A 22,581-nucleotide genomic window follows, 5' to 3' on the forward strand; every position below is an offset into this window, starting at 1 on the left:
CCTAAAGGTGGCACAGGGGATGTGCCAGGCAGCGGTTTCATAATTATATCCAACCTCTCCTTTGTGCTTCTAATATTGGTGTTACAGTTTTATAAACACTTGATTAGCATATTGGCCTTGGCAGAGATCTGTGCTATGTGTCTGAATTTATTAGAGCTGGGGCCACACAAACACTAAACTATATGCATGTGCATTTTTTAGTGTTGAAGGCTCAAATTGAACACATTCTGAAAGATTCAGGAAAGTTATATTAGTGACCCAGATGTTTTCAGTGTATTGGGATTAGATGCCACAGACAGCGATGAGAAACTAGAATGTAAGGTTTTATTTATTAATTTTTTTTTTAAAAAGAAAGCTTATGTTGTGAGCTTTGAAAATGTTTCCTAGAATAGGAAATGTCACATAACAAACTGGATAACTGATCAACTGTACAACTTGAGGAAAACTTAAAAGTTTATTTCTCCTACCTGAATTCTTGAGAAATGCATGATTTTCATTTAGTTAGTAGAAACGCTCAAAAAATACTCAGTGTATTGCATTATGATCTAGTTCTTTTGCACAATATCCTGAAGTAAATAAATGGGGAAGTGTGGTGTTGGATCAATACTGCATACAGTTTTGGTTGTATGGAGAAACCAAAACTGTATGCACACACAGCAAGGCTTAGTTAAAAATACAGAGCAAGGTTTTTATTGAACTTCCATGTTTCCACACAGAAATGCAGGCGCACACACATACACCCCTACACTCGCAGTCCATTTGGGCTTGCCTTCCAGCAATAGAGAGCTCCAAGTGTGGAGGGTGTCAGCCAACAGGAAAGCAGGGATCGAGGGAGTGAAATAAAAGGCAAAACAAATGCAAACGGAGAAATGATGCTACAACGCTTCAGGGGAAAGACAAATCGATACTCTTGCACACATAATACTCCCACGCAGCAGCTAAATAATGCTGCTACTTTGTCTTTCCATCTCCCTCCATGACCTCTGTCATCTTTATGCACTGTGCAGAAAAGTTTATTCTTGTTTTGCACAAACTGCATTTTTTTTCGTCATACTTTCTCTAAGTGTATTTACAAAACAGCTTCTGTGTGCAATCTCTCTATTAAAAAGCTTTTTTTATTTGCTTCTAACTCTCTTGAAGGACACGTTTTACAGTTTGTTGGCTCCAACGCCGACCAACACTTTCAATGTGTTTGCTTTGCTTGAAGTTTGCTTGGAAAAAACTTGGGTTATGCTATAACTGAAAATTTGCTCCATTAACACTCCAGTATGTCTGGGTCAATCAAGTGTTTGATTATATCTGTTTTTCACCAAATGTTATCCAGTCAAATAAGAGTAAGATTTTATCATAGCGTCTGTTTAATGCATCAGTGGTGCTGCAGCATGTGGGGATACAGGTGTATCATAAAGATGTAGACTTACACATCTTGGTATTTTATTCTCTTAGCCCCAGTTGTGCCCAGTAGCTGCTGCTGAATTGACAATTTGCTTTTCTTTAACATTGCATTTAAAGAGAGATGTGGACTATTTCAGTAGCAATCCAGAATTATGAACTGTATCGTTAAAAATGAGTTTGCCACATTGCTGCGTGCTAAATATTTTGGGAGTCTTCCTTTTGTCTTTTTGTTGAGATAACTTGTACTTTATTTTGAAACTTCATGTAGCTCTAACCATCTTCTTACAAGGGCCTTGAGAGGTAAGCTTTTTCTTTAATTAAAAAATTCACAAGGCCAATTTTTTTTTTTGACACACTATATACTGAAAGCAGTTTATTATAATAGCAGATTATTCATAGGTTTCCTTGTTGTATGCACAATAGAAGAGGATTAAACTACTGTTTGACACTCAATCAACTTGAACTAATAGCGCTAAACTTCACTGGTATGTACTGAAATACTGATTTCCACTGTTTAGTGGAATAATCAGATGTGCAGGCTTTGCACGTCAGGAGAGATTTATTCCCAGTGTGTTATTTGATCCCCAGGATACATTTATGTAGTGTTAACGCCATCATGATGAGCAGCGTAACAGAGACAATTTTTAATAATGATGTGAGGCAGAGGTAGCAGAGGACCACTTCACCAGCATGCTAACAGCAGTAGTGTGGAAGTGGAAGAAGGAAAAGGCATAAAACTGGGCAGTTTTAAAGGTAAACTCCTAGTGCCAGTGCTTGATTGTAACTGGTGCTGATAGATACTGGTGTGAATGTCTCCCTCTTCTACCCATGTTATGACAAGCACTGTAGTAGTCTGGTCTGCAGATTTGGCCAACTCCTAGAGCCTGACTGTCAAGTCTGATTTACCAGCAATGCAATTTTGACTGTTCAATATACTTTAGCAAGTTGGTTTCATGTTTTACCAACGTGTTGTAGGAGCACAGCTTCATCTGCACTGTCAGTAATGACTCTTGTAGTTTCTGAAATGTATAAACTGGATTGATTCAGGATTTGTAGGCCTTAATTAAAAGACAATGACTGAAAGTGTTTATCTATACTTATTATGCATCACCCTGAGGTTTTGCGCATATACAGTTTATCTTTCATGGTCCAGAAAAGAGAGGAGAGACCTTTGATGTGCAGCGTGTTCTTAATGAACTGATGTTTTAATTTGTACAGTCTTGCTTGTTTCTCTTTGACTTTTTCTACTATTTTAAATACAAGACTGCGCAGCGAGTCTCCACCACCTCAGCCACCTGTTTGTCTAATTTTCCTACCTATTTAAAGCTTTGACTCACCACAACTCTCTGCCTGTATCAGGCAATGGCTGTTGACAGCAGTAAGTAAAGCAGTAAATAGCGCAGTAAAGTGGGTCTCGAAACGTCTGCCATGTCTGCTTGTGCCCCATGATTTTTTTTCCGTTGCTCCCTGGCTAGCTTCAACATTTTGTTTAAGGCATTAAGGCTTCTTTTATCCACAGATTTTTAGCATCCTTCTGCACTATGAATAGCTTGCTGTGTCCAATGCACTCGCCCGAGACCATCGTATTCTAGGATACACACACTTAAACAGACGTGCACTGCTGCATTCACAGAAACGCACGCAGGCAGTGTAATGCTCCTTGAGTCACTTTACTCGATGACTCACTGTCTCGTTCAGTCTGTCTCCGCATGCTTCAGTGGCTGGACCATAATTTCTGGCAAAGGCATTGCTTTGCAGAGTATTCTAAAGAAAATTGTGTTCTGAGTACAGCAAATGCTCTTCTAAGCGCAATCATTCTTCGAAGTATAGTTCCTTACATCTTGTTTTTTGTCCCAAATTCTCTATCTTTTTGTTGACTTGTTTCCCCTCCTTTCATGCCTTCTTTTCTCCGTCCCCTTAATTGCATGCCTTCTGTCCCCTGACTCTTCATGACGCCATGTTGCATGTCTTAATTAAACGGCTGCTCAGAAGGAGGAAGACATTGTGTGAAATGGGGGACATAGGGGGGGAAGATTTAGAGGGGGTGGAAAAGAATGAGTAGTAGGGGATTAATGAAAGAAGAGTTTGTTAATTACACAGCAAGGTCAAGGCCGCTTTACCTTCACAGCTTAATTGTGCCCTGTGATTGCGTTGCAAGGCGTCAATTTTAATTCAAGCAGCGGGCGCACTAAGCTGCGTTAATTGTCACATTGCATTTGTGTATGTATGAGCAATCATGTTGATGTATGTTTTTGGATGAGTGTTTTGCTTTTTTTTGTAGTGTAATTTGAAGAATAATTAACGCATTAAACAAGTGTTTTGTGTGCATGTTGATGTACTTATATTTACCTTTTTATGCATCTGAGTTGTGTTTTGGAACCTGGCAATTTATCTGTGTTTTTTATTATTATAAATTATATAGGAGCATGACTAAAAGAGAAATTCTAGTAAAAATTACATTTCTGAAAATACTATACAAGCATGCTGCAATTTAACAGCGTTTTCTCTGCTGTTTTTCTTTAACTTGGATCCAGTGCATAATCAATGGCTGATTTGCAAGAACCTCCCTCCCGAATTTTTCAGCTCAGTTTTTATTACTGGAGGCAGTTTCTGAGGTGTAATTGTCACAGGAAGACCTTGTTAACTATAAGCTGGTGTGATCGCTGTGTTCTTTGCAGCAAGAACAACAGTAATTTGGAGAATGCTGGGATCCATAAATTCTTGGCAAAAATCTTTTTAAATTGATTCTCTTTTCAGAAAATCATCATCATTTCATCCATGTTTATGTATGCGTGTTTTGATCCCTGAAATGGAGCTCGGCCATTAAACCCAGCGGGGGTTGGGAAGGGCAGGGGGATCAGCCCACCTCATCCGTCTCCTTGATAGACCAACTGTTCCTCATCACATGGGGTCTTGTTCTCGTACGCACACACACATACACGTATAAAAACATTCTAACCGTCGTATGCTTTGGCCATGACTCCCCTACCTGTGAAAACACTTAATCACCCGTATCGTCCAAGTGACCCCCCACCATTATCTCCATCCATCGCTGCACCTGTTTAGCCATTTAATAAGTTTGGATCGGAGACGCTTGATCTTAAATGATGCAGAGAATGAGTGATGACAAGGGATTAGGTTTGTCTTAGATGGTCCGCTGAACACTGCAGTCTTGACTTTACTGAAACCGGTATCAGACAGAAACAATTTGCTGCTCTTGGAACTCTGAATTAGTTATATCATTTAAACTGCTACTTGGAATATTTTAGATTTTTGTTTAGTACTTCACCCTGAGTGTTCATCTAATTCATTTATACTGGACAGACTGAATTGACTTGTATTCGTACACACAAATCAATGTTTTTTTTATGTTTTACCTGGATATTAAGACCACTGAGACTTAACCTTTGTTAATGCATACAGGTAACATGTCAAATGAGAGGCAGGCAGGTGAATCACTGAGGCTTTCGCTGAGCATATAAATCCATGTGAGAGAAATCTACACAAAGAATAGAGAAGAAAATATCCAAGACAGATAGCATAAGACAGTTAATCTCAAAACACTATCTTATCGAATTGTTGAGACTAGTTTGATTTGACTGGTGCCTTTTGTGATGGACTACACTGAAGGAATTTCTCATATTTTGGTTGCTATATGAAAACCATATAGAAAATTATAAAAATCTAAACTAGACAACTCTGTATACGCACGTTTGCTGGAGGCTTACACTTGTTTCCACCAAGTAGAGTCTTTGTCTTGAGGCTAATGTTTCTAACTGGAATATGCATCTAATCTTCTTTCCGCTTTGTGTTTATGCATGCAACAGCACACTTTCTTTCACACATATTAGGAACATAAATTGCTGCATAAGATGCACACCACTTTCTTATAGGCACTCGTAAAAAACACTGACTCACACAGATATGCGCACCTACTTATACGAGTTCACTCTAAGTGACTCTAATAGGTGTGTCTTCCAGGCTCGAGGGCCTATCTGATTACCCTTGACATCCTCCTTTAACAATTCTACCAGATATTAGATTGAACGAAAAGCTCTACAGCAACCCCCCCACGCCACCCCTCATTTTCCTCTCCTCCACTGTACTTAAAGATATGCAGCACTGCTCATCCGTCTATACTCTTGGGAATCAAATTTATCAGGCCCATTTGTCTATATCTGGGTCACAGTATTAATGAAAATGGCTGATGAGGCAAATGAAAATGGAATGTCATTAGAAGGCGCGACTCATTCAAGTTCACATCTCAGATTTGAATAGCTGATTCAAAGAAATCAAATGACTCTGGTGTGCCACAACAGATTGCTGGCTGGAGATTACGCTTGGTAATTTTCATAACAGGACGTACTCGGTATACACACACACTCACATATGCATATAATCATACAGACACGCACAAAGATGAGTGGCATGCAAGAAAACACAAACTCTCATCTACTCTCCATATCATCCCTAATGTTTCCACCAGTGCATGTGATTAGTTTCCAGTTGCATATCTGATTAGATGTTTAGGAAATTTAAAATGTACTCGTGTGTCACAGTGAATTATGTTGCGAAGTGTTTGCAATAGTTTATTTTTTCCCATTTTACTCTTAGACGATTTCTTTGTTTTTGAGTCCATAGCAAAAACAAACACATGTTGGCAGCAGTTGTTTTTTTTTCTTCCATCCCATACTGTGGTTGAGCCTGTGGTTGTTATACACAGCGTACTCGCAGTAAAGACATGCATTTTTATGCATGAAAAATTGGAAGTAGTGAAGATTGACATTACATATTGCCATCGCAAATGGGGAGAGATGTATGTGTCTGAAAGACTGCTGTGTGTATAACCTTCAGGAGCATTACAAATCAATATTACTCTCTTACCTGCTATCCTCACTCTCAGTTTGATGGAGGAATTGTGTTTTAGCCGAGTGTGACAGGCAAGCGAAACAGAATACACACGAGCACGCAGCACAACAGCGTGTGTGAGCAGAACGTTGGATCTCGTTTTGTGTGCGATCGACCTGAAATTGGCTGACATTCATATGCACACCTGTTTGCCAACTCGCAGCTGATATGCACATAATGTATACAGAAACTCTGTTGTTCAAAAACATATGTAAACAAATATGTTCACACAATATAGGAACCAAATTTCAACTGCGCGCGTCTTGTGCAGCAAGCTGTATCCATGGTTATGTGATGGATATGTTAAGTGAGAAGGATAAGTGTGTGGGAGACTTTCCATGTATGAAGGTGATCATGACAGTAATAATCATCTGTGGGTATGAAGGCTCAGTCTGTTTCACTTCAGCTCTTTGTATATAATAAGATATAATAATTATTTTGGCAGGCAAGGAGCACAAGCATCATTATCAAAGACTGGATATTTGTGATACTGCCCCATGGTGGCAGTGCATGTATACGACTGTCTGCAAAGCTGTGCGTAGGACCACCGCAAAACCCCGTTCCTCGAATAACACCTACTCGTGCTTGTGTGTATGCATGCAGTAGTATGTGTGTAGTATGGACTTGTGTGCAGGTGACACGTTACTAAGATAAGAATGTGGCTAAGCTTCTAACACACACATAAGAAAAGCAAAAGTCCGCACATCTGGTATACCAATAACAGTAATCAATGGATGAGGCTGACAGTTTAGCATAGCCTCATATCAGGCTTGTCAGCTTGTTACAGCTATTTCCATTTTCTTCAGTCTAACTGTTTTCCATGGGGGAGGAGATTTGACTAAATCAGTCACTACAAACCAATATCTCAAACTTAATCACTGAGACATACCACAGCCAACATGTTGGTAATGGCAGCATTTTAAGAGTGGAGTGAGGTGAAATAACAAGAATTTATCTTCATCAATTTGTTGTTCAGAAGCACACCAATTGACAATGTTGCTTCTGCTGTGGCACTGATAGGCTAATCATTAGTCCTCCCATGACATGTGACCATTATTCAACCATCTATCACAATGCCAGACGAATCACTACACTCGATAGAGAGGACATCTTCAAAAGTCTTGGCCCTGGCAGGATGAAACGGTGAGAAAGTCACGACTGAAATGATGTTCAGTGGTTTTACAGTTAGATTTTAAAGGATAAGGTCAGTTGGATGAGGGTCAACCTGAGGGTCAAAGCTTGAGGGTTAAGTTGATGATGTCATATTTGGTTTGAATGAAAACAGAAGTTAATAAAACACTCTTTTTTCAGTGTTTGCCATAGAAACCAAAAGATGAGAAAAGATTAAATCCCAGCCCATTAAGCCATGGAGATGTAACACAAAAATGGAGCTGATTATATTATAGCGACTGCGTCAAACCAGGGTCGGTCTTTTATTTTTCCCTTTAAATCACTCCTTATTTACCACATACTGTACCACTCTATATTTACAGTTTGTCACACAGTGTTGTTTATATGCAGACATCTGTCAGAAAGAGTTAAGCTTCCAATCAAATGTGTGAATAAAAGTCAGTTTGTGTTGCTTAAAGCACTGAACAGTCAGATTTTATTTTTGGAGTATTTGACTTTTTCTTTGGTTTTAAGAGTCAAAATCCAGTGCGTGTGATTGTGGGTAAAAGCTATGTATTTAAGGAAAACAAACTGGGGGTTAATGTTGGGAACCATGCAATAAAAGATCCATATTTAGCTTACTACCATGCCCACCATCCCTTCTACAAAAATGAGTGGGAGACAAAAAAAAGTGTACTTAATGGTAGTCATTTAGGATAAGAACAAGAGCTAAATACTCAAATATGAACAGTGCAAATGTTCACAAGATGAGGAGAGAAGGAGGCAATAACATCCAGAAATTGTTCCTTCTCAGTCTTTTGTTCCAGAACCCCTGATAAATCCTGTGGAAAATGATTGCTGGAGCAAAAGAAGGGATGGCAAATAATGGACAAAAAGAAAGAGAGGGTAGCAAACATGATAGAGGGGAGTCGGGGAAGGGATGGGTGTGTGTGGGGGGAGTGGGCAGAGTTTGGCAGGGAGCAGAGTTGATAGCAGTCAAGAGCTATTTCAGAAGATGAGATGGGAGAAAGGTAAACGTCGAAGTAGCACGGGTATTAAAGACAGTGGCATAAACATGGAAACGAGAAAAGAAGAGCAGGATCCGTCAACAGTCAGCGATGGTCTGCTGTGTTTATGTGTGTATGGTGGGTTTTTTGTACATTTCAGCACATGAGCCAAGTGAGTCAGTATGTGTTCAGAAAATACAGATATGCACCCTACGGACATCTGTCTACTTCAATCACTTGTGTGGGTAAAAGAAAATGCATCTGTTTATTTCCACATTCATGTAAACATATCTGATTTATTTTGTATCAAATCAATCTAATGCCCCCTTTTAACATTGAATGGCATGCCAAAATATGCAATCTACATATTAATATATATATGAATTATATATACACATATGTATGTATATATATATATGTATGTATATATGTATGTGTATGTATATATGTATGTGTATGTATATATGTATGTGTATGTATATATATGTATGTATATATGTATGTATATATATGTATGTATATATATGTATGTATAAAAAAAAACACCCAGCACGCCCCTGCGGGCGGTTTATCCTTCAAGCTCGGGTCCTCTACCAGAGGCCTGGGAGCTTGAGGGTCCTGCGCAGTATCTTAGCTGTTCCCAGGACTGCGCTCTTCTGGACAGAGATCTCCGATGTTATTCCCGGGATCTGCTGGAGCCACTCGCCTAGCTTGGGAGTCACCGCACCTAGTGCTCCGATTACCACGGGGACCACCATTACCTTCACCCTCCACATCCTCTCGAGCTCTTCTCTGAGCCCTTGGTATTTCTCCAGCTTCTCGTGTTCCTTCTTCCTGATATTGCTGTCATTCGGAACCGCTACATCGATCACTACGGCCGTCTTCTTCTGTTTATCTACCACCACTATGTCCGGTTGGTTAGCCACCACCATTTTGTCCGTCTGTATCTGGAAGTCCCACAGGATCTTAGCTCGGTCATTCTCCACCACCCTTGGGGGCATCTCCCATTTTGACCTCGGGACTTCTAGGTTATACTCGGCACAGATGTTCTTGTACACTATGCCGGCCACTTGGTTATGGCGTTCCATGTATGCCTTGCCTGCTAGCATCTTGCACCCTGCTGTTATGTGCTGGATTGTCTCTGGGGCATCTTTACACAGCCTGCACCTGGGGTCTTGCCTGGTGTGATAGACCCCAGCCTCTATGGATCTTGTACTAATCATGGCAGCACAAGAACAAGCTCTGAGTATATATATATATATATATATATATATATATATATATATATATATATATATATATATATATATATATATATATATATATAAGGTTTAAGGCAATGGGCAATAGCACTAAAAAGAAAGTACTTCACAGCCCATATTCCCAAAGATAAAGTGGTTTAAACATAAACAGATTTAAATATATTCAGCATTATTTTGTTAGCATGGGATGAAACTCAGTGGATTTGGTGATGCTCTGTCTTTATTGCAGTCATTCTACAATGTGGCTACTGTCACCCTCAATAAACATGTAGAGCAAGAATGATAGACTTTATAACATCTATTACTGTTCTTGAGATATTTATTCAAAACGGAAACTTTCTATCACTGTAAAGCTTACATTTGAATGTAAAATGTGTGCACCATGTCTGTGTTGAGTTATGACGAAGTAATTACTTTGTGAAGGAATCGAGTTTTGACAGCTACTGTGGCAATTTAGGGAGTCGGAGTGTTTTTAAATTACCTTAACTGCTTCCTTGAGCTTTGTGTCAGAGCCTCTGCCACAGCAGCACAGCTTCCTGCAATAAAGTGTGCAATATCACCGGGTTAAACCACAATAACTGACTTCCAATTGTTTTTAGAACACCAAACGCATCTGTCCCTTCACCTTAAGTAGTATATTTAACTCTGCTGTAGTGGGTCAGTGTTTTCATTCATGGTTTCCTAGTTTTTGGCAGTCGCCTCACTATTTGTCTGTGTGCCACCATTTGATTGATATCTTTCATAGTTATTGAAGTATTTTGGCAACTAAAAATGGAATAAAACTGGATATAAATACTCATGCCATCCAATTTTCTTTATGACTTTTTTATATAAAAGACCATAAAAATGGGGAATGCCTCTTTTGATTAATTTCAGTAATAAATATGGTATTTTGGCATACACTTGTTTCCATAATGTTATACCAATTGCGAATGCGGTCTGGCTTAGTGTTGTCATCACACTGAAATTTCTGACTTTGATTCAAATATCACAAAAAATAATTTGCCATTTTCAATGCCACAAGGAGAAATCCTGGGTATATTAAGCAATGTCAAATTTTAAGTAAATTTTATTATTAAAAGTCAAGTACAATAAAGTCATAGCCTGGCAATAAGGAACCTTTTTTTTGTAATGAAAAAAGTGAGTGAGTGAGCATACATCATTAGAAGCCTTACATTCAAAATCTATTATTAAAGTGCAACTAAAAACTAGCATCCATTGCGTTTCAGTAAGCAGTTTAGGGTTATGGGGTCAGTTTAAAGCCTATCGCAGTGACTTTAACAATTTAAAATCACCAGCTAACCTGTTTGCTTTTGGACTGTGGAAAGAAGCTCATAGAGAACCCACATAGGCATGAGGATCAAACCAAGGACCTTTTTTGCATGGAGGCAACAGTGTCAACCACTGCACCACCGTGCCACCACCAAGAACGGAAACTTTTTTTTGTTTTTTAGAATGAAAAGTTAATGTCGTTAACAAACATTTGCCTCACAAAAATAGATGCATGACCTTATAACTCCATGACTATGCATACATTTTTGTGATTCCCTAGTGCTGTATTATGTTGGCTGATTCTCTCTGAATTTTCTGTTTGATCCAAACTGTTCAGGCCTGGCTCTTTGTTGCTGTGATGTAACATGACAGCTCTTTGTTGTGTCTATTTTGTGATGTAACCACTTTGATATTGTTAAATGTTCGGCGTTGAAGCGGATGCTTGTGTGAAAAAGCCAGCGAATGGATCCGTGGGAGTTTTGCATTCACAACTGTGAGTAATTGTGTGCTTTTGTTTGCGTGTGATGTGTCTGTCACTGCGTATACATGCTGCACTTGACATGCAGAATTAGACATGTCTTCAGCGCAAAGCTTGTACAGAGCACGGCTGACATTAATACCCCTGGCGGCATTGTTCGCTAGTTATTCTCCTGTGTTCTCTGTGTGATGTCAGTCTGCGGTAACCAGGGCAGAACAGAGAATAAAACGATAAAGCATTGACCTGAATGGCACGGCTCAGAGCCTTCTCCACGATTACACTGTGAAGCAGCAGCCAGTCAGTGGGTGACTTGAATGAGGTCTTTACTTTGAGCTAATAACAGGGATTTATGCTGTAATTCAAGGCTAGGTCATATCTTCAAAGCAGCTAGACACGCAGACAGGTTATGACACTGCATGTTAGTTCAGGAGAAAATTGTATCTTCCAAAAGAGCAGGCCATGGAAAGGGTCACGAAATGTTTTTTTTCATCAGTCACTTAATTTCAAACTATAAAATCAGAAAATCTGCTTACTGGGAATATGATACACTACAGTTTGATCCGATGACGTGGTAGCGGGTTTTTTGAAGAGGGCCTTGTGCAACAGACAAGTTTCTAGGGGGATTATTTCCTTATTGCCATAGAAGACCATTGTCTTACTCTTTGATAGAGCATTTCAAAAAGTCAAAACATTAATTTTTCCAACATGAAACAAAGAGAAAAATATAGAACATTAAAAATATAATGAGAGGAAATTTTTGATGTTAAATTAGAAGCATTGATTTAAAGTTGGGTTTTTTTGTTTTAGTTTGTCTTACCCTAACCTGTATAGTTCCTCCCTATGATTTGTTTTAAAGCTTTTAATTATTAATATACAAGGACAGAACTGTTTACAAGTCTTGGATCACCTCTCATTTCTTTATATTTTGCTTCCAGGGAGACAAACTTTCTCGTAATTATTGGAAATTTGTCTTAAGAGAAAGGCTTTCTGAAGATCTTTCAGATTTTTTCTTCGGACTGTTAAGGTTCAAAATTGAGGAAGGAGAGCACAAACAAGCAGGTCCAGAAGATCTTGGTCAAACAATGATTTTAATGACTACACACGTGTGGGAAGAACTGTACGCAGACAGCAAGTGATCTCCGACTTAATCAAAGCATGAACAGATATTTTATACCATCAGGGCTTGATTTACTGACGCCCCTTCATGCGTCACAGACAGGATATATACACATACGTCAATATCAAAACAACCATGACTTTTAACACAGAACATCATCTTCTATTTTCATGGCCGATTCCTCCGGTCAACCTTTCAGTTCCTCTTTCTTGCCGAGAAGACAAGGACGGTTCCTCTTTTACCGAGACACTTTCACCGTTACAATCCAGACATGACTAATCTCTCTCTCCTCTAAATAAATCTAACTCATGTGTGTGTGTCACGACCTCACATGCTCTCTGTGTCACCTCTTCACCTACTAACTGTCTGTGTCTCGTCCTCAAATGCTCTTTCTCAATTCACCTGTTGCACTTCTGACCTTTCACTAGACCAGAGGCTCACTGAGACTATGTGTATGTCTTCTACTAAATAAATGTTTTAACCAAGAACCTCTACTAAAACCTTAATATAAAATGACCTGATATAAGTGTTTTGTAAGCATGTACGCAGTTTTAACCTTCTATAGCTCCAAGTCACTTGCACAATAGATTGTCCGGACATCGCGCCGAACAAAGCTTCCAACCCCCAATTAATTGACCGAGCTCCAACTCTTTAATAAGCACAGATATGCATTGTGTATAAAATAGTCATAACTGCACCTGAAATACAAGGTCAACATCATCATAAACATCTTAAGGCCATCTTAAAGCTATCTGTTACATTGTTAAAGCAATGATCATACTGCAGATTATATTATTAATGCAATGGTACTGATGATAATTATTTAACAATAGCAGTAAAATAATTTCCCTGCTCCACAGGACACTGGCTGCCCTTTTACTCATTTTCAGTCTAGTCCTTATCCGTGACCGATTTCAGAGTGATGTTTGTTTTCTTTTTCTTTCTTTTTTTTACACAAATTACACAAGATCCATGCTGAAAATCAGTGACAACTGGTCTTTTGGAATGATGAATCCAAATTGAAAATTTTGGTTCAAATCATCATTAATGATGATTTACAGAAGATAAAGACAAGGTCCAGCAGGTTTTGCCATAGTTTGAACCTGCTTTTCAGCTAGGGGTGTTGGGCCAGCTTGTTAAAAATTGATCGAATTATGAAAATAAGAACACACTGTTAGATTGTGATCCAATCTAACAGTGTGTAAACATACACGGCAGAACCGGTGACATCAACATGCTTTGCATCCTTTTATTGTCACACACGTTTGCTTCACAATGCACACAGAGCTGCAGCTCTCCCGCTGCCCGCTCAACATTACCACAACAACCCCAACCACAGGACCCAGTACAATATTTAAGTCGGCGGGGCGTGATTGCAGATGCCGTGCAGGTGCGTCCGCCTTCCCTGCACTGCACCGCAGGCCACGCCCTGCCACACAGTGTAATCCAACATGCTAACAAGTAACAGGAAATTCATCCAATTGGGAACAGCTTCACTTTTCACCATGACAGTGATCCCAAACACAGCGCCAGTGCAGTTAAAGCATTCCTGAAACACATAACAGAACATTGTCAGTCATGGATTGGTCTCCCCAGGCAACATCTAAAGAAGTTGGAATGTCCTTCAGGAAGCCTGGAGAACTATTCCTGAGAGCCTTGGAGAGTTCAGGCTGTGTTGAAGATGGGTATATTGATTTTTAAGCTCTTCAATTGTACAAACTCAGTTTTTGCTTTACATAGTGTGTAAACATTTATGTTTGGCTCCTTTCAGTAAGTTACTACACCTATTTTCCATTTTCCTGGCAAAAAACAAAGAATGACTTGCACAGCACTATACACGTAAATTCCCCACAATTTACACATACTGTTCATGAGCCTTGACCAGGGTATTAAGAGTCTTTTTATTTTTCAGTCTGGAGAGTTGCACTGGTAACTTTCCAAGCCTTTTCCCCCTAAGCTCCAACGTCTTAGCTTGAAACAGTATTTTTCAACATTTTTTTCTGATCCAGTATGGTCCATATCTCATTCTCTTCAGCCAATCTATCATGTGGAATGAGACTGACCCCATCTACTTTTGTCCAATTTCAACTAGTCCAATTCAGTCTGACTCACCCTAACCTCATCAGTTCACATTTTAATAATTTGACCTAACACGACACATTTAAACACATTAATCAGTCATTTTTCTCCAACCTCCCTACTTCTCTGATTCGGAGATGCAGATTTACATGTGTGCGTGCGTATGTGCGCGTAGGTCCGTGTCCGTGTGTGTGTAAAAAGATGGTAATGAGAATAAATTTTTTGGATGTTAAGGAAGCCTAAAGTATTCAAATCACCATCAGCTACACAGGGGGCACTCATCTGAATTAAAGCTCTCTCAATTATTGATTTCCAACTGCTGGAATCACATCCCCATCTCTCTATGATACCATTACCCCTTTGACTATCATACTTTGTTCAATTCCTTGAAAACCTCTGCAAAAAATCGTCGCGTTATGTCTATGTGTAATCTCTCTTGGGGTTTAGCTGCGTGCAAATGTGTGCCAGTGTGCGCGCACAAAGGTCTAAAGTAAACCTCTTTTAGGGTTATTAATATTTATTAATGTGTGCTGTCAGAGAGGCAAAGAAACAATTCATTGCTCACATGTATTGCATTAAGTGCTTCATGACTTATTAATGGGCATGTTTAAGGTTAGAGAAAAGAAAGGAAAAAGAAAATAAGAGAGAAGGGCAAACTATAAATTGATTCCTCCCACAAAGACAAAAGTCTATTAAAGTCATTTGTAAGCTCATTGAAATGTGGATTCTTTGGCCTTTTACTTTTTATTCATTAGATGGCAAAACTGTTGGCATATCTCAAACTGTCAGAGTAATAATGAATTTTCTAAGAAAGATTGATAACAAGTTTTGCAATCATATTCCTATATTTATTTTCTAACTACCGATAAGCTCCTATGGCAAGCAGAGCACTTCTGCTGTTTTATATATTCCTACTATAGATGACCTTATTCTAACACTGTCACTCATTCGTTCAGTGTGTTTCTCATCTGTATGCATTCCATGCCTGTGTTTATTGTTCTGTCTATCAGTCAGTCTGAAGGAGTCTATTATCCCTCCCTGTTTAATGTCCTTTCTCAGTACAGTACATAGCCTACTGTCTTTCTGTCTCTCACACGCCATCTGTTTGTCTGTTGGTGTCTCTGTCTCTCCGAACAATCTCTCACAGCAGTTGGCGTACTGTGTCATCCACTACCCCCCACCCCAAGGACCTGGCATGTCACTGCATATCTATATCATAACACCTTGAAGAAATATGCCTCTGTGTGCGCGTGCGCGTGCATACATTTGCCGCCGTGTTTCATTTAATCGAGGCTCCCAGTCAGCACATAGGACAAATTGATCAGTTGGTTTGCCAGCTGTCCTGGCAGATCTCTCCTTCTGTCTCTCTAGTTCTCTAACCACCCACTCTCCTTTACTTCCACTGAAACTCTGATTTCCACTTAAATTTATACACCTTGCAATTTAAAGATGAGAAAAACCAAATGAGTACTCTTGAGTACTCTTCATTACAAGTATCTCCATTGTTTTGTTCAGTTTTTTGTTTTGTTTTCTCACCGCTGGATGCCTTTTAAACTAACTCCTCTTCTCCAACTGGCAGATGGCTTGTGGCCATGCTGACTGACATGACCTTCTCTGGCACTGGCTTTTGGCGACCCTTTGAATCCCTTGAAAATGACGGGCATCATGCAAAGCCAGCTCCTTTTGTTATCTGAGCTGCACATATTGTCTTGATACACCCCTATCATTAGACACACATTTCCATCGTGGGCCAGCGAAATGTCTATCCATGCTGAATTGAAGAGATAAGTCAGAACTGCAGCCAGCCATATGGCTAGCCTGCTTTTAAGCATGATAGGTAGAAAATGCAAAACCCATTTCTGTTCTCATAGATCTATGCATAATTTTGCCTTGATTTAGGTGCTATTCACACTTGATGTTCTTGCTGTGGCGAAGGGAAGGATAGTGGCAGCACAGTCAGGAACAAAGGGAGTCTACTTCAGTGCTGCTTGACCGGGTGTGTGTGTGTTTCTGTTATGTCCCCATGCTTGGCTGTGCTTTGAGCTGAAAGCGAGAGGCTTTTTTTTGTGTAATGACAGACATTAGAAAGTCGATTACGAGGTTCTTACAGCCTCGAACATGCCACACAGGGCTGTAATACACACATGCATACACAAAGGTATACAGGCACGTGCACACTCTCAGACTGGTCTGAGCCAGGGGAAGGCTTTTGTGTTCAATTTGCCTGTGTCACATACAAATATATCAGCATTACTGACTGTGTGACACAATACTGCAGGTGGGAAAAGTGCTGTCTTCTTAACTGTAATTTCCCATAAATCCCATAAATTTTATCACATAATTCAGACAGGGCACTGTTGCCTTAAATCACAGTTGATAACATGGTTCCAGGGGCTCATGATATCTCCTAATTCCTATTCAAGTTCTTCAAGTAAACATACCCAAGAATGTGAATTGAACATCTTTTAATGTTTAAGAATCTTTCTTGGAAATTCAGGGCCGGCGCAGGTGTGGCTCAGGAGGTAAAGTAGGTTGGAAGGATAGTAGGTTGATCACCAGTTTCTCCTTTCTGCATGTCAAAGTGTGTCGATGTTAGCGAAGGTGCTTTGATTTAGAAAAAATATGTGTATGATTTACTGAATGAGGCTTGTAGTAGAGTGCTCAGTTAGAGTAGAAGAGCACTATATAAGTACCAGTCCATTTACCATGTACCACATGGACTATTATGACTGGCTAACCCTTGCCAGCGTATCGTTAGCTTCAAATATTTCTGTTGGTAGTTGGTTTCCCCCTTTTTTTTTTCTTCTTTTTTTTTTAATTTGTGTATTTAAAAGTGTGTAGTATCAGGGTAAGTAAAGCAACCATGTCTTATTTTGAGTCATATAAATAATTTTGAGTCATAATTTTCATGTTATAGCTTCTTTTGATTTAAAATGTAGGCCTCGATGACGCAGGTGTAGAAGCTTGTCAGCTACCATGTGGCAACCACTGGTTCTGAGGGTAAAATGTATATTCTCAGACTAGCTGCAAGTAGCTGGTACAGGTTGCTGGTAATTCTTCTGAAACTGATTGCTAAAGCTCCCTATTCACTTTCTGCAGCTGGTTGATGAGTGGTTGATGAGATTGCTGGCAGCCACTAGTTTGAAACTGGTCGCAAAGAAGCCTGAGTTTGCATGGCAACAAAGCAAAGACTTGCAGTTTACTCTCCAAACACAACTTTCACGTTAAAGCTAACATTCTCCATTCCTGGGTTATCTCGCACTTTTTCAAGTTTCACTACAGCTCGAAGAGTAAATGGTGATTATTTCTATACGAGTAAACTTGTACCATGCAAACTGCAGGCGACCACAGCAAACTGCTAGTGACCAAAGCAATTACAAGGAGCCTCTTTATAGGCGATTTCGCCTGGAGATAAACACCTAGCAACCACTCGTGATCTGGGTGTGGAATTCACATTTGTCCCTAGCAACTGGAGGTTGCCAGGGGGTTAACAACCAGTCCCTAGACTTGCATGGCTAAGGCCTTTGTTACCAAGTATTTCGTCCATAAATATTCTCAAAACCAGTATCTACCATCTGTAAACTAATTTAATGTCCACTAACTGGTTATGTCAATCACTAGTTTCTCACTCTGGGTAAAAATGAACATGCCTCCAAAGTTGGAACCTAACAAGACTGACGATGACGAAACAAAAAATGAGAAGGACAAAGAAAGGTATGAAAGGAATAAGAAAGAATAATGTGGCAGGAGAATGGAAAACGAGCAGAAGACTGGGAGAGAGGGGTAGAAAGCTCACTAGAGCTGTTAATGTAGACCCGCTGTTTAGAATACAGTCTCAGAAGAGAGGAGACCAGAGCATGGAGCGGTAGCTGGCTGCCTGATTTCACACCCATTATCACCTGCTACAAAAGCACGGCAAGTGGAAAATGAAACTGCATACAGGGAGAGTGTAAAATAAGCTGTTCTCAGTGAGTTTGAGTGTGTGTGTTTATGCACGCCCATTGTCACACTTGCACTGATAAGCTTCTGTTACATGGTGTGTACTCTTACACATGTAAGGTCATGAGTACTTATCACCTTTGTCCACGTTCTCACCTTTTGTATTTTGGTTCATGCATGCTTTGGGATAACTTCCAAATAAGGCGAAACAAGGGGAGAAAAAGCACAATGAAATAAAAAATCTTGGGCTTCGGAGCTTTGTGCCTGCACGATCCATTGGTTTTCTTTCATTTGCATAGCTGGTTCATTCCAGTTGCAGACTTTGATGCCATTTGCACAGGTCCACCGATCACATGTAATGTGAGAATTGTGTTTGTCAGATGGATTTAGCCAAAGTCTCCTCTACTTTTCTGCTCTAATCCTATCTTTTATCTCATCTATACTTCACTGAGGTCTCACTGGCTTTTCTCATTTTTCTACACTCATTCTTAATTTTCCCTCTCGTTCTTTCAAAGGCTTTAACGTGCTTAGTGAAATAGAGGCGCTTATGTGATTTAAAAAAAGGCTCTAAACTGTTAGCATATCTGCAGAATTATCTTGTGAACGTGCAGTTCCTTGATATAGCAATATGTGTTTCATGTGTTCATTTCCTAAAAGGATATATTACATATATTTTTTTAAATGTATGTAATGTGATATATCACGTAATTTGGACATATCTGACAAACTGCTTTTCTTTTCCAGCGTGTCCACCTGGCTCTTACAAGATGTCGTCCAGACAGCAGGAGTGTTTCCCCTGCCCAGCCAACAGCGTCGCAGAAGAGGAAGGATCCATGGTGTGCTTGTGTGAGGAGGATCACTTCAGGACCCCTTTGGACAATCCCTCAGCGCCATGCACACGTAATAATAATAATATACTTGCACTTATTTATGTCTATATCTTCTTAAATTATGTATATATATATATATATAATTATGCTAATACTAGTTCTAGTCGCACCATATAACTCATATAAGATATGATATTGAAATTTTGCATAAAGTATAGATTTTTATGTCTGTAAGCCAATCAATATCTCAACCTCCCATTCAGCTTTTGATATAGCTGCAATTGTCATTTATCCATTTTAACAATAAAGATCCATTTTCTTTATGTCTTAAAACAACCTGTCCTTCACCCCGTACCCTTTCATCCACCTTTCCTTTTTTCATGCTATTACCTCTTGGTCTGACCTGCTCCCTCCCCCCCAAGTCATGTTTCATCATCTTGTCCTCATCAACCCCATCTCCATGACTCATTCCTTGCACCCTTCACCTCTCCTTCACCATATACCCTTCATTGTATTGCATTCCATGTTTCTATAACCTTTCCCAGATTGTTGGCTAGGAGTAGGTCTCTCACAACACAGGATGCATGCCTTGTACTGCTCTGCTGATGAAAAAGTTGTGAAGTGTTTGTATAACTGCAAGCTTAAAGGATGAAAATACATAAGCAAAAATCTTGGTCTATAACTGGTTAATGACATCTGTTGCCTCGTTGGACAATTCCTCTTTGATCTGGAATAAAGAATAAATCCAGTCTTTTTTTGACATAGTATTTAAAGTAAATTTTCTAAGGAAGACTTTTCCTCTGGGACGTCTGTGTCATTGTATGTTTGAGGGTTTTCTGTAAATGTAACCACTTCCAACCTTTGTCTATTAGTATCCAAAGCTCTATATATGAAAGCGCCTCTTCACCCAAACCATTTTCTTTGCCTCTTAACATTTATCCCTTTTATATCTCCCATCCATCTTTCAAAAAAACCCATCACCCCATTTTGCCATCTCTTTGCTTAACCTTTTGCATTCTCTCCATATTCTTCCACCTTTTCTCCTGACATTACAGATCCATTTTCTGCTATACTTCCATTATCTACATTTCCGCTGGACCCCCCCTTCTTTTTCTACCCCCTCCTTTTTGATGCCTCAACACCCTCTTCCATTCCCATCTCTCTGTCTTCTTAACTTGACCAGTCATCACTCTTCTTTCTAGCCACCGCCTCCTCGCATTTTCCTTACTCTTTATCCTTTCATCTGTTCCATCCATGCGTGTTATCATCCCATTTTTCTTCTCTCTGTCAAACCAAAATCTCATCCCTCTATCCTCGAGCGACACTCTATATCCTCATCCCTTTTCGCCACATATTATTTGTTCATTCCTCACCTTTTACTTTTTCTGACCCTTTCTCGGCCTGATTCTTCTTCACTATGAGGCCAAACAGAGCCGTACAGGTTGGCCCTATTGATTTCTGCATGGAAAACAGCCTATTGATTATAGCTTAGTAATTAGATGGAGGAATAATAGGGTATATATCCTGAAAGTATTCAGGACATAAATCCATAGGGTCTCTAAGTTAGTGCATGTGTGTTTATATACGTATTCACGTTGACTTGTGCGTTAGTGCGTACACACATGAATGAAAGTGTGTGGTCATGCTAGCTTTAATGGTAAGTGCAGTGGAGGGGTGTAATTATAATATTGATTGCTGAGCTCACTGATCCTGTGTGATAATATTCATAGCAGCCTAATGACCACATTAATTACACTATAGATTCTGTAATTATGATAATCCCCAGATTCTACTAATCCACCACACTGTACATTTAGAGAAAGAGTTTGATGAATCTAGCCTCATAAGAGTAAGAGAAAAAATTATGATTTTCAAAGATGAAGTGTTTGATATGTGCGCATTATTACGCCAGTGATTAAAGAACAACTGATTTTATTCTTCTCCCTTTTTAATGCTAGTGTAGTATCACGACCCTAATGTGTTTACCACACTGAGAATCAGAGACTGTGCACCTCATAGTTGCTTTAAGAATTCTTTTTGAAAAAGTTGAAGGAGCACAGAGCTTTAATTATAAGATTAAGCTTCATCTGTTACTTCATGACTCAACTGACTGCCATTGTTAATGGTGACGATTTAGTTTTTTCCATTAGAGCACACTGCTGCATTTCCCTTGGCAGCAATGGAGATGAAAAGTAGAACTTTAGAAATAGTTAATTAAAATTAGTCTTTAAATTCTTGTAAGTTTTGGCAGAGGAGAACTTCTGCTGACAGCTCCAGTTGTAACACAATAACTATTTGGAGAGAAAAAAAAAAACTGGAGACGAGATGCATACCACCGGTCAGTATCTGGTGTGACCACCATTTGCCTCATGCAGTGCAACACATCGTCGCATGGAGTCTATCAGATTGTCAATTGTGGCCTGTGGAATGTTGGTCCACTCCACTTCAATGGCTGTGCGAGGTTGTTGGATATTCATGGGAACTGGTACACGCTGTCATATACGCCGGTCAAGCACATCCCGAACATGCTCAATGGGTGACATGTCCGGTGAGTATGCTGGCCATGCAAGAACTGGGACATTCTCAGCTGCCATCTGCCTTGAACAATGTGAACCATGATTCATCCGTGAAGCGCACACCTCTCCAACGTGCCAGACGCCATCGAATGTGAGCATTTGCCCACACAAGTCAGTTACGGCGACGAGCAGGAGTCAGGTCAAGACCCCGATGAGGACGACGGGCATGCAGTTGAGCGTCCCTGAGACGGTTTCTGACAGTTTGTGCAGAAATTGTTTGGTTGTGCAAACCAATTGTTCCAGCAGCTGTCTGGGTGGCTGTTCTCAGACGATCTTGGAGGTGAACCTGCTGGATGTGGAGGTCCTGGGCTGGTGTGGTTACACGAGGTCTGCGGTTGTGAGGCCGGTTGGATGTGCTGCCATATTCTCTGAAACGCCTGTGGAGACGGCTTATGGTTGAGAAATGAACATTCAATGCACGGGCGACAGATCTGGTTGACATTCCTGCTGTCAGCATGCCAATTGCACGCTCCCTCATTGCTTGTGGCATCTGTGGCATTTTGCTGTGAGACAAAACTGCACATTCCAGGGTGGCCTTTTGTTGTGGGCAGTCTGAGGTACACCTGTGCACTACTCATGATGTCAGATCAGCATCCTGATGTGGCACA

At 39.9% G+C, this 22,581-nt stretch overlaps 1 protein-coding gene across 2 annotated transcripts in view; it reads left to right on the forward strand.

The window, feature by feature from the left end:
• epha10 (EPH receptor A10) overlaps positions 1-22,581 on the forward strand; it is a 164,506-nt gene that overhangs the window by 89,118 nt on the left and 52,807 nt on the right. For both annotated transcript variants that reach the window (XM_086280947.1, XM_086280946.1), the window contains exon 4: positions 19,312-19,467. In XM_086280947.1, coding sequence (XP_086137073.1) covers positions 19,312-19,467 — 156 coding nt within the window. The remainder of the gene's footprint in view (positions 1-19,311; positions 19,468-22,581) is intronic.

Source organism: Aulonocara sp. 'chitande type north' Nkhata Bay, linkage group LG22 (genome assembly GCF_057382095.1).
Source record: "Aulonocara sp. 'chitande type north' Nkhata Bay isolate Kocher_YH1m ecotype deep benthic linkage group LG22, A_spYH_male_GT1.1, whole genome shotgun sequence".
Lineage (NCBI taxonomy): Eukaryota > Metazoa > Chordata > Actinopteri > Cichliformes > Cichlidae > Aulonocara > Aulonocara sp. 'chitande type north' Nkhata Bay.